The following is a 12,493-nucleotide window of genomic DNA, read 5'->3' on the forward strand; positions in this document are numbered from 1 at the left end:
TCCACCATTCAGACAGATCATAGAGAACCCACTTACCAGCACTCTAGAAAACTGTACTTTGTGCAGACATTGCCCATTCCTCCCCTTTCTAGAAGCACAGATAGGCCAGAATCCTTCAGTCACTGAGGACACAATTGTCTAAAAGCCTCATTCCCTATCATTAGCCCCCAAACCGCAGAGCTCTTTCTTTCCCTCTTGGCTCCAGATAGGGGTGGGTGGGAGAGGGGACTAGGCTCTCCATGTGACATTTCCCTGACTTGAGAAGAAATGTTTCTTTCTGATTCTAGATTACATGAAGACACTTTGGAGTTGGTGTATAGGGTTTCCTCAAAGAACTGAGGCGACGTGGACTTTTGGGAATTTTCCTCAGTTGGATTCCCTGTTTATTTGTGATACTATTTGTGTCCCCCAAATAGATCTTCTTGTTGCTCCACTCACATCATGAGCTGTTTTCCTTTTCCTCTAGTTACATTCACTCTAGCTTCTGACTGAACACTCCACTTGCCCTTCGTAGCCCGTGCAGGAATAAACAGCATCTTCTGGATTTGCTTTGAATCCTTGTGCTGCTCAATGAGTCAGAGGTGTAGGGTTGATCCAATAATACGGCTAATTGTCTCCCTGTAAAGACTTTAAATAATGAGGCCTCTCTTCACCCATCCCCCATTCTCACCATCCTGGACTTCACGCGGGTCATGGAGAAGGTGTCCAGGGTGGGAGGCATGCTGGGTGGGTGTGGCCTCCTTTGGCACAGTGGTTCGGCATCCTCTGGGGGAGATTTTGAAAACTGCAGGCTCCGAGTCGAGCCCCTGACCTGCTGAACCAGAATTTCTGGTGAAGGTAGGGTGAAAACGAGGCTGAATTTGTCATTGTATCAAGTTGTCCGGGGAGTGGAAAGTTCAGGTGTTGGATTAATCCCAGCACCCCTTACTTCAGAAGAGACCAGGCTAGCCCGCAGAACGCTAGGGTCAGAGGTCTGGGGCGTCAGTCAGCCCGTCCAGGAATTATGCAAATATATGCAGCCTCTACTCTGAACACTGGGACGTAGTAGGGGACAAAGCTGCCGCCAGCCGTCCTCGCCCTTGCGAGGTGTCAGTGTTTGCGCCAAGGACAACTCCCTGGAGGGCTGGGGGAAGGGAGGGGCGAAAAAGGGTCCAGGGCTTCAGCTCGCTACGTACTTTAGGGTTTAATAACAGGTGCAAAGGCAGCTACTAAAAGACATCGCATTCTGTAATCAGCTTCTGCCAGGCCGTCCCGCTAAATAGAAACTCCCACAATTTTGGCCCGAGGGCTGTAGGGCGGAGCGGGTGCCAGTGAGATGAGGGCAACCCTAAGAGGTGGCATAAGAGCCTTACCCCTAAGAGCCACCCCAACCCCATCCGGGGCTTGCACCAGCACCGCCTGGGCCGCAGTTGTTGCCGCAGGGACAGAGCAAAGAAGCGACCGCCTGTGGAAGGCTTTACAGGCGGAATGCTCCAGCCGTAGCGAGTTGGAAAATTTAGAGTGGGGAGGGGGGCAGTAGAGACGTTAACTGGCCCCTCCTCACCCCAAACAAGGAAAACACAAAGTCTTCTGGGCTAAAAATACATATTTATTAAGTCCCTATACGCAGGCGGGCGGCGCGTTCCAGCTGCCGGCCTGGCCCAGGGAGGACTTGGCCGCGCGGCCGCCGATTACACCCAACTCGGCTGGGATGGCTCCGAGCCGTCTGCCCTGACGTCAGCGAGGCTCTGGCCCCGCCGCAGCAAGATAGGCGAGCGCGGCCGGGCGCGGGCGCGGCACTAATCACTCCCAGATGTCCCTAATAGCGGAGATAAAGACCGACAGAGCGGCCGGGAATAAATTTGTAATCAGGGCTCTACCATCTGATCATCAAAGCGGCCCAAATGCCGGGAGAATTTGAAGGGAATGCGTGTGCAGGGGGGTCGCTTGGAGAAAGAGGTGAGGGTGCACTTCGCGATGGGAACTGGCTTCGGCAGTGATCAGGGAGAACAGGGCGAGAGATCTGTAAGTTCGGTGCACGTAAGTCAGATACTCGGTGCTCTTTAACCTCCATTAGCCCTCAGACCGAAGCCGTTTAGCGGTTCCAGGCTGATTGGAGCTGGGCAGACAGTTGCTGTGCGGGAAGCACGCGTTGCGCAGCGGCTGGGTGGTAAGGCGGCGCGCTGAGAACTGTCCGGCCCCCGGAAACGTGAGATTGGTTTCCTCTCCCGGAGTTCTCCCCTCCCCCTTCTTTCTAAACATTTTAAAAACACGTAGTCCGTCTCCCCCAACCCCCATTCCCAGTAGACTTAATCCCAACAGCAATTCATTGCACCGCGGAGCTTCCTCAGGGAGGGGGCTGTTGGAGCCTCCAACCAGGGTCCTAGGCCCCAGTCTGAGAATGACTCCTGGGTTTTTCTCTCCAAGCGATCCGCAGGCTCTGACAGGCCAGGAGTCCCGCGCGTCCGGGAGACTCCTTAGCGCCCCCTCCTCACGTGGAGTCTGGACTCTTAGGAGCTGGGCCCAATGGAGGGAATGGGTACCCTCGGGTCACCAGGGTCCAGATTCGGCCCTCTACGGGGCCCATGCCACAAGCCTCCCTCAAGACCATCTCTGCTTGGCACCCACTAGCCAGCTCCTTTTCCAAATCTAGGAGCCTGGGTGGGACTCACAGGCAGGGAGAACTCAAGGCGGCTGTGGAAAACAAAATCGCGTGCCGCCCGCGCAACATTTGATTAAAGCTTCAGGGCTAACTGAGCGGTTTCTTGCGCTTTGTAGGCCCGCAGTGTATGTTCAGTCCCAGTTTTCCTGGCACCCTTTGCCCTGCTTATGTCCCTTACACACACCTCAGGCCCTTGCAAGTGGCCCGGGTTCTCTCTGCAAATCTGTAGTCTGGGAAGGAACTCCCAGGTCTCGTACTCCCTGCCGCTTTGCATTTGAGCTCAATCTCACCTTTCTCACCCCTTCCTGCGAATTCCAGGTGCGTTCACCTCTCTTGTTCTCTTGCTACTTCACCAATCCGAGTGGGAGACTAGGTCTCCAATTCACGCCAAGCTGGGGCAGCGGCTAGCAGAGTCTGGTCGAAGGAATTGAACCAGCCTGCACTCCCGACACACGCACAAGTGCTTTCTAAGAGGCCCCCAGGCTGCGCTCCCTGGCACGGCTGCTACACTCACCTCATCACAACCAAGCAGCCTGCTGCTCCTACACCTAAGGAGGCAGCCCGGACCCAGAGGTCCACCATTCCTAGATGCCTGGGCCTGCTGGCTAACCCATCCCGAAAGCTGGAGCTTGCTGTCTCGGCCTGGAAAAGCCCTTTAAGTTGCTGTCGGTGCCCAGGCAATTGGGAGCAGGGCCTCCACTCTGCAGTTTTTCAGATTGCTTCCCAAGCTGAGAAGGGGTCTGCACACACACACACACACACACACACACACACACACACACACAGTCTACAACTGGCCAAGCCTTTGCCCCCTCCGGTGCTCCAGGGTTATCAGGCGCTTGGCCTGCACAGCGGTCTGGGGCAGAGCCCTGACAGCCAGATCTACCATCAATTTACCTTCCGCCGCCGCAGCTTCCCATTTAGCTTTTAACGTCAAATCCTACATTTTTGTCGGCTCCGGCCTGTCTAGAACGCTTGTGATTTCCCTGCAGGAGTGATTGCTCTTAACAAAATGGCAGCAACCACATTATCCGAGCAATTAAAACAGAGGCCTTTTAGTCGGTCCCGCAAGTAGAGGCTTGGAAAATTTTTTTAAACAAAGAAGAAAAAGTTAAAAGAGAAATAAGTGTTGGAAGAGAAAAGCATGGAAGCTCAGAAGAAACGTCTGCCCAGTACGCCTTTCACTTCCTGGGACTTGACAACCTGGGGCGGGGATGTTGGGTGGCTGAGAGCGGCTGGGGTGACAGCTAATCTGGGGTGTCCTGCCGGTTGAAGCATCTGGTCAGTTGGGGTGTGCGTCTGGTTAGGGGGTTCAGCCACCTGCAGTGTCAGGCAGCTGGGCATTCTGCCGTCTGGGGTGTCGGGTCTGCTGGGTGTCTGGCTGGTTAGGGTTTCTGGCGAGTTGAAATGGCAGGGCTGGTGGGGTGACCAGGCCTAGTGCTGCTGGCCCTGAGGAAGAGGAGGCAGGCTGTGCTTGGCCGGGGCCAAAGAAGAGCGCAGGTTTAAAAAGCAAGTGTATTAGCAAGTTTCTCCGTAGCAATGGTGCGCCAGGGTCTTTTGGTTTCCCTCTGTTGTTTAATAAGCCAGAGAAAGTGTTAAATCTGCAGAAGTGCCTTAAGGCCCAGATGGCGGAGACCAGCTACCCAAGGTGCAGAGAAGCGTAGGTGCATGGTGAAGATAACTCCTCTCCGATTCCTGTTTTTAAAACCTCACCTCCTCCGCCACTGTTTACTCCAACACTTTGGTAGGCTCTTTTCTTCCACGTCTAGGACCTGATGGCTTTCTCCTGAGCAGATTAAAATAAAGACGCGGAAGACAACTGGAAACAGGAGAGGGAGGGAACCACTCGATCAAACGCAGGAGGATTGGGAGAGCAACAGAAAATCAGGGCGCGCCTCCCCCACACCTCCTCCCCGTGCTATAAACAAAGGCAAGTGTCTGTAAACACAGCCCCGCGCCCACCAGGTCGGCCCAGCGCCGGCTGACCCAAGGGGAGAAAGTTCAGATCGCTTTGGCCGAGTTGTTCTAACCCCTCGCCCTCGCGTTGTCAGCCGTCCGCAGAAGTCCGCAGAGCCTCTAGCTTGTCTCTCCCTGGGCACTTCTGAATTCGCCCACGCCGGGTCTGATTCGGCCTGCTGCAGGCAGAGGGGTCATAGCGGACACCAGCTAGGCGTGGGAACCCTTGGGACATCGCGGGAGGGTCTGTGCCCGAGGCCAAGTTGCGAACATCACCCTGAGGATGGGTTCCAGGATGGAAACCCTCTGGCAAGCCTCTCCAACACCAGATTTATATACGCGGCGTTTCATGAAACAAACCACTTTTTAATACGGTTCACCTTTCTCTCCCCTCCTCCCACTCCCTTCCAAAATCCCTCCCAGCCTCCTCCCCCATTCCCGCAGCCTGCACAGGCACTTTAGTTTCTCCGGTTTCTAGAGCTGAGATTCAAGCTTCCGCCAAGGCTGCAGGCAAAGGAGGCCGCTGAGACTTTCTTCTGGGACGAGCTGGGACTAAGGGAGCCCAAAGACCCAACAGGGAGAGATCCCGGGTCCCGGGCTGCCAGTAGTCCCGGGAGGGTGTCGGTTGTTCCGCTGGGCTGCGGCCGGGAGGACTTCAGACCCCGCACAGTTAATATTGAGTTCCCTGTAACTCCTTGTAAATCTAACCCGCCCCTCGCCCCCCTTTAAATCCGTGGTCTTGTTCACGATTTCTTACTTGACGTAAAATTCCTTGTTACCTAATCATGGACTTTTTGAAAACTCCCTCCACCCCCCTTTCCTGCCTGCGCAGATGAGAAGCCCCCCCGTATAGAATACAAGCAAAATCCTCTCCTCTCTTTTCTTTTTCCTTTTTTTTTTCTTGGATGAAAGCCCCATAGTTTGAATTAAACACCCCAGACTAGTTCCCGTTGCAGCAATAATGCCGGGGTTCTCCTCACATCTCCACCAGAAACACACTCTCCAAACAAAAACTGACGGCCTCACGAAATGGCTCCTGATTGATTTCAGGAAAGCAAGAGCACCTTTACACCTTCTGATCGAACTGCCGGACTGGGTTCTCCAGCCCAGATCTTCCTTCTAGAGACTACTCAGCGTTCTCCAGCTGGGGGAAGAGGGAAGGAGACACCACGCCGACAAAGCCCAGACCATTTGCAGGGTTTGTAACAAGGACACTTCTCTTTGAGAGCACCTCCTCCTCCTGCATAGACCGCAGGTCAGGTTGACTGGTTGGAACCACTGAGTCTTTAAAATAAAGTTAGAGGCAATCATGATAATTTAGTTTACTTCTGAATATTTTAAATATTATGAAAACAAGTATAACAGCTTTGTTTTCAAAACTCTTTTGAGGTATCAACCATTAAAAGATTAGGGTTTTTGTAAAAAAAAAACACAGTGGTTTATTGAATACTTACAACGTTTACACCTTCAATATTAATTAAATTTCATTTAGTTTTAGAGGACGGAAGTGCACAAAACAAGTGGCTGTTGGAAACATCTTCAAAGAGGGAACGACCACAGATGAACGGACAGCACTAGATACCGACCCCAACGGAAATGTTAGCGGCCCTGTTTTCAGCTTTGAAATAAAACTTTATAATACCCAGGAATATTTATATCCAAGTATTAAAGATACACTTCACAAACGCACTAGTGCCCACTGTCTTTATCTGGAAGGGGTTGGGTAGGTTGGCGGGGGGCAACGCTGGTGTCTACACAGCCAAGAGGGAACATTCACGCAACAGAATCTACGAGACGACGGGATCCCTTACCACACGGGAGTGTCCTCTTCATATTAAAATATGGAATGCTTTTCTTCAAATATCCACTTTTTTTTTGGAGGGGGAGACGGGGAGCGGATGCCTCAAAGGGGGTCAAAGAGAGGGGAAGGAAATTGCACATAAATAAACCGGATGATTCCAAATGCAAGGAGTCCTCAGAGCGGAGCGCGGACGGCTTTTCAGGAGTCCTGGGTCTGCATCTGGCGCCTTGGCCCCGGCTCACTCGCGCTCTCCTCCTCCTCCTCCTCCTCCTCACTGCTTGAGCTCCAGGGCCCAGACGTGCTGCGGCCAGCCCGTCCGGCCTTTGGTTTTCTTGTCGTTGCTGCTCACTGTGCTTTTCAAGATTTCGTTCTGGACAGAGGGAAGGCGAGGGCGAGAAAAGTGGAAAGAGAAATTCAGAGAGGATACCTGGTTCCACACCAACCTGGCGCTTCCTGGGCTGGAGGAGACAGTGAACCAGAGAGGAAAGGATACGATGGGGGAGTCCCAGCCCCTGCAGAGAAGCTACAAAGGTTAGCGCTACGCTAGTCGGCGGGGAGGCCTCCGCGCTGCAGCGCTCAACTACAGGATCCACAAGTTTATAAACAACCTCCCGTTTTCGAGTCGTTTATGGAGGAGCGGGGGGCCTTTTCTCTTACTCCAGATGTAGGGGCGGGAGCTGGAGTCGGCGCTAAGTCTGGTTTCTCTGTTTTCATTAGCAATCCTAGATCCACATCTAGGAAAACTAGGGCGAAGGAGCCTCTGTTTCGGCCTGGGCCTCTCGGCCAGAGGCTCTCGGCCTCCAGCTCAGCAGTGCCTCTCCTCCAAGGCTTCTGAAATCTCTGGTTATTCGGGAGGTCACTCGATTATGCAGCCACCAAAGGGCTGCAGGGGCCAAAGAAGAAAAATTCGACAAATGCAATTATTTTCCGGGCCTTCGTGGACATAGCTCTATCCTGCACCACCGTCCTGTGGGCACTTGGCAAGAATCTGAGAAAATTTTAAGCGGCTCAATTTACTTTCGTGTTATTTTTAATAACAATGACCATAGTAATGCCTTTTCCCCCTTAAAATATACAGGCTCATTCAAATAAAATTAGAAATGCCAATGGAATATATTCATCTGGGAAATTACATTTTAACGTCATAGCCAAGGAAAAATTGGAGCTGTATTTTGAAGTCAAAAGTACTTATTTTATGTTTACCATTACGTCTTCCGGGGATAGTATGAGAACAACCACAAAACTCAGGGCTCAGTCTCAGTGGCAGCCTCCCTTTGGGAGTGGGGTAGGGGCTGCGATCAATAGTAAAATAATTGGAATCAAGGGCTTCTTCGAGACTTATTCTGGAAAAATCTGAAAGCAAGATCGGATTGGAGGCCAAAAGAAGGGTCTAACAGACACGGGGTGAGGCGTCCAGACCAGTGCGATCGCGATCGATCGCGACCCAGAGTTTTCAAGGTCCGTCCTAAGTACTAGGGGAGCAGCGATAACCCGGAGGTAAGATCACCAGCGCAAAGCATCCCTAACCTTCTCCTCCTCCTGCTGACACCCTCCCCTCACTCTCTGCTTATGCCGGAAGCCATCCTTACACAACCTGGTGCAAACAACCTTGGCGCGGGACGCAGCCAAAGAACACGAGATGCCATTTCTCAGCCCAGCTGGAAAGAGGCCGGGAGCACCCGTTCTCTGACCCCCTCAGCCCCACCGCCTGCCGCCCCCTGGTACTGACCAGCTCCTTCTTCCTCTTCTCCTCTTTCACGTCGGTCTTCTTGATCTCTGCCTTGAAGGCCTCCGCCTCGCCATTCTGGTCGTCCTTGGCCAGCAGGTCCATGAGGTAGGCGATGTAGCTGGTGGCCAGGCGCAGGGTCTTGATTTTGGAGAGTTTGGTGTCTGCGGGTACGTTGGGGATGCACTCGCGCAGTTCGGCGAAGGCGCTGTTGATGCTCTGAGTCCTGCGCCGCTCCTTGCGGTTGGCGGTGCCTCGGCGCTTCACCGGGCGCGGCCCCCCCAGGCCCGGGGGCCCGGCGCCCGGCGGCACCCCCCCGTAATGGGAGTGGTCCAGGCCGGCGGCGCCGCTGGCATACTCGGGGCTGTAGGACAGGGCCATGCTGTAGTCGGGGGGCGACATCTCGGGGTGGCCGATGAGCCAGCCATGGAAGTAGGGGTTCTCCTCATGGCTGCAGCGGCTGGCGGCGGCGGCGGCAGCTGCGGCGGCGGCGGCGGCAAACGGGTAGCCCTCGTGGTGCACCACCGGGTGGTGGGGAAAACCGCCTACCAGACTCATGTCGCCCTCCGCGCCCCTCCACGCGCCCCAGCTTGCGCGCAGCCCCGCCGCGCCCTCGGCCCGGGCCCCTGCCTCAGCGCTCGGCGTCCTCCCCCACCCCCCACCCCCCAGCCCCCGGGCGCCCGGGCCCGCCCGGCAGCCGCAGAGGGGGCTGCTGCAGCCCGGGCCCCGTCCCCCCGCCTGGCCAGCCGGGCCCGCCTCAGCAGCGCTGCGGCCGCCGGCTCCCCATGGGGCGCGGCGAGCTGGTCCTGGCACCGTGCGCCCCTGGCCGCCGCCGCCGCCGCCGCTGGTTCCCGCCTTGCTCCACGGCCCGCGCTTCGGCTTTTGCTTCCCGGGCTGCTGCGCGGAGGCAGAAATCTCTCGTGCTCATACAAAGGTGCCGGGGCTCCCGTGAGGCTGCTGCGCGGAGTCTCGGGAATCCAAGCCCGGGCCGCGGTCCTGGCACCGAAGCTAACCCGGAATCCAGGGGCGAGTCTGAGCCGCTGCTGGAGTAGCCGGTCCAGCTGTGCCGGGGGGCGGCGGGGTCGACTGCTCACTGCAAAGCTACCTCCGTGCGACCCTTCCCTTCCCGCCTCTTCCCCTCCCCCCACCAGCCCGATCTGGGTTCTTGGGCGCTTATTGTTTTAATGAAATTTTTGGTTGTTGTTGTTTTGGTCCTTAAATGTGATTTTAGCTGCGAGTAACGTGTCCTCGCTCCTCTCGGGCTCTCTCGGAGGGTTTTCAGAGAGGTCTCAGTGCATCCATTTTCTCAGATCCTCTCCTTTCGGGGCAAGGATCTGGGGCCCTGAATGAGCCTTGGAGCTCGAAGGCCGCGGCTCGGGCTCTCGGAGGGCTCTGCACGGTGGCCGAGGAAGCTCCGGGGTGACGGCGGTGGTTCTCCTGGGCTGGACGACGTGAGGGGAGCAAGCGGATTTTCCCAGCAAGATCTCCATGTACAGCTACATCTTTAGGGCCGCTCGGGTTAATATATGTCGTCAGAAGCTCCTCACGCCAATCCCGGGGCGGCAGGGGCGGTGCCTCGAGCTCTCGGCAATAAAACTTTTTGATGTTCAGGTTGCTAATTGCCGAGGTCCTCTTCCAGGATTGGCTACCTCCTCATAACCATAAGATAATTAAAACTTGGCGGGGGGGGGGGGGGGCAGGGTTAAAAAAACTTTTTTTTTTAATCAGTCAGAGGATAATGCAAGTGTTTAACAGATGCTTCACTATTAAAATATTTTCCCCCCAAGTCTCAAATATTGAAGAATCTCTAACCAGGTACAGTATCACTCTGTCTCTTTTCTGGTTGAAAAGAAAGAAAGAAAGAAAACGCAGGTATTGCTTTTCGAAGTGCTTTGTAGGTAATCGAGGTAAGAAAATATACGCAGGCAGCCTCTTACAATTTTATGCAGGGGCGCCGGGAGCCTCGTGGCGGGCGGTGGGGGCCCCCACAAAGGCGCGGCTGGGAGCTGGCGCTCTTTACCCCAGCAGGGACAAGGAGCGGCTGGAGAAGGGTGTTTCTTTGACCCGTTTACAGGCTCGAAACGCCGGTCTCAGTGACTATTGAGTTACCCACCAAGTTACCCCGGTTAGAGCTGTTTGGGGTGGCTCACGTTATTGCGGCAAACTTTGGAGATGACGGCTGAGTCCTCTGGGCGAACATGTCAAGCCGATTGTAAATGCTGTTATTTCCACATCCTTCAGGGACACCAGTCCCAACGAAGACCTTGGGCGATTTCAAAGTGCGGGCACCTCGATTCCCCGAATCTGTAGTGTGGCTGGTATCGGTGTTTCCCTGGTTTAACTAGCCTGCTTGGTAAGTAACTGAATATTTTTTACGGCGTGTTCAGAGCTTATTTTCCAGTTTTTATGAACAAACATATAAATATATCTCTGCATTCCTGCCTCCCTCATAAAAGCGGGCATCTGTGGAAAGCAGGTTTAGTTATCGGAGGGGAACCATTAAACGCCAGTTTAAGAGGCAGGCCGGGAGGACGGCTCGTGGATGTTTAGACTGCCGGCCTTGGTGATCTTGAACGCATTACAACGGAAAATGGATCTCCACTTGTAAGTCACCGGGCCGCGGGGCACCCGGGCCGCAGCGCCCGTGTGGCATGAGCTTCTTGAGAAGGCTCACGTGTGGCGAGGGCGGGTGGTAAATGGCAGGAGCTGAAATCACCCCAGGCTTGGCCCCAAGCAGAGAGGGGAGGCTGATGTGTGTATGCAGATTCCACCCGAAGGAGTTCGGTGTGGAAAACGGTGTCAACAGGAGCCCGCGGGCTGTAAATTAGAGCGAGGCGAGGGCCTGCGGCGCCAGCGCGGGACGGGGAGGCCTGGGGCTTGCCGCTGGTCAGGCCAGGGTAGCTCAAGGGAGACCAAAGACTCCACCTTGGGCATCGCCCTTTGGAGGCGGGCAGAGTCCGGCCACAGGCCACAAAGCGATCCCCATCCGAAGGACTCCACAAGGACAGTCCTTTCCTTGCTCACCGCCGACAAAGTGGTTGGGGCTGGAAGGCGAGGTCAGTGCGAATGGAGGGCGCTCAACTTCGGTTTTGCAGTTGACTCTGTGCTCGGGCTCTGCCCTCCACTAGCCGTAGAGTCTTGGGCAGCAGGATTGAGAAATATATATATTCAGGTTTGCCGCGGCTGGGCGGTAGGAGACAGGGACTTAAAAGCCCAGGATAAGAGTGCGTACAGGGCCCATTCTTTTTCTAGGTAAGGGGTTAACATCCTTGAACGTCCCCAGACAAGCGTCTTAAAGCATTGAACCTAGAATAGGGATTAACTGAAACTAGGCTCGTTGGTAAGCGCCAGGGGATTGCAGTTGAGCTCAGAACAAAATAGTGACCTACCGCTCTAAACCCCCAACTTGCGTGGGTCTGCAGTTTTGAGCACAAGGAGAGCCTTTTAAAGACCTGGTTCTTCAAGGAAAGAATACAGGTAGTGTGGTTGGGGGGTTTGTTTACATTTTCACCCGGAGGCAAACCCCGAATGTGTAAATACTGGTAGTTCAATTCTCTGACATTTGATACGTTTTTGAAAACTCTGTTTATAAAAACTCATTTAGGCCTTGGGAGCAGGTAGACAAAATAAGATTGCACTGGGGCTGGGAACATATAAAAATTCAGGGAAATTAGTTGGTTGGCTGCTTTCAGACCCAAAGGGAGTTTTGGGAATTGAAGGGAGGAAGAAGAGTCCAGAGGAGGGCTGAGTTGGGGATTGAGATGCTCTGTCCACCAGAGACCAGCGGTGAGTGGCCTCACTTTTGAAAGCTTCAGAACTTGCCACATTTAGCTTTTCTCATGCTTTTAATTGAAACAAACAAACAAACAAACAAACAAACAAAAATGAATGAATTACCTCGTGGCCCCGGATAGCATTGCAAGTGGTAAAGGAAATGGGCAACATGGTACAGAAAAAAGAAATCATAAAAGATGCTAATCTGAACATCAGTTCTCACTCACAGTGTCATCATAACTGATGTGGTCCGAGGGCCTAAGACGTGATGTAGCTCAGAAACCCAAATCCAGAGGCCACTGCCTTAGAAAGGTGGCTTGATGAGAGGGGACAAATGGGTGAACCCTAGTGGTGTCCTCAACTGTAGTAACTGACTCAGGGAGGCCAGGCTGGCCCTGACTGGTTGAGCTCTACCCTGAATGCACCAACACATCCACTTTTCTCTTGCAGTGTCCTTTGGCCTGTTTTGTTCCAGGTTTTCCAGGATACTGGGTTAGCCTGCTCCTTTGGGAAGTTGTGAAGCAAGGATGCCACCTCAAGTTTGCCCCCAATTTAGGTGTCCTGGGCATTCTGGTGGTAGTGATGGAGGTGGTGG

The 12,493-nt window shown here is 54.2% G+C and overlaps 1 protein-coding gene and 1 long non-coding RNA gene across 4 annotated transcripts in view; one reads left to right on the forward strand and one right to left on the reverse strand.

Moving 5' to 3' along the window:
* Positions 1-5,904: 5,904 nt before the first annotated feature.
* HAND2 (heart and neural crest derivatives expressed 2) lies at positions 5,905-9,632 on the reverse strand. The gene is made up of 2 exons (XM_024245870.3): positions 8,128-9,632; positions 5,905-6,768 (listed from the first exon to the last, which is right to left on the reverse strand). The coding sequence occupies exons 1-2, from the start codon at positions 8,680-8,682 to the stop codon at positions 6,670-6,672; spliced, it is 654 nt and encodes a 217-aa protein (XP_024101638.1). The 5' UTR covers positions 8,683-9,632; the 3' UTR covers positions 5,905-6,669.
* LOC129059144 (uncharacterized) overlaps positions 6,763-12,493 on the forward strand; it is a 56,045-nt gene continuing 50,314 nt past the window's right edge. For 2 of the 3 annotated variants that reach the window (XR_010139814.1, XR_008524876.2), the window contains exons 1-2: positions 8,112-8,232; positions 10,366-10,477. This is a non-coding gene — a long non-coding RNA (uncharacterized LOC129059144). Of the gene's footprint in view, positions 7,896-8,111; positions 8,233-10,365; positions 10,478-12,493 lie in introns of those variants that run through there. The other variant, XR_010139815.1, reaches the window with a different exon arrangement.

The sequence above is a fragment of the Pongo abelii genome, chromosome 3 (genome assembly GCF_028885655.2).
Source record: "Pongo abelii isolate AG06213 chromosome 3, NHGRI_mPonAbe1-v2.0_pri, whole genome shotgun sequence".
Classification (NCBI taxonomy): Eukaryota; Metazoa; Chordata; class Mammalia; order Primates; family Hominidae; genus Pongo; species Pongo abelii.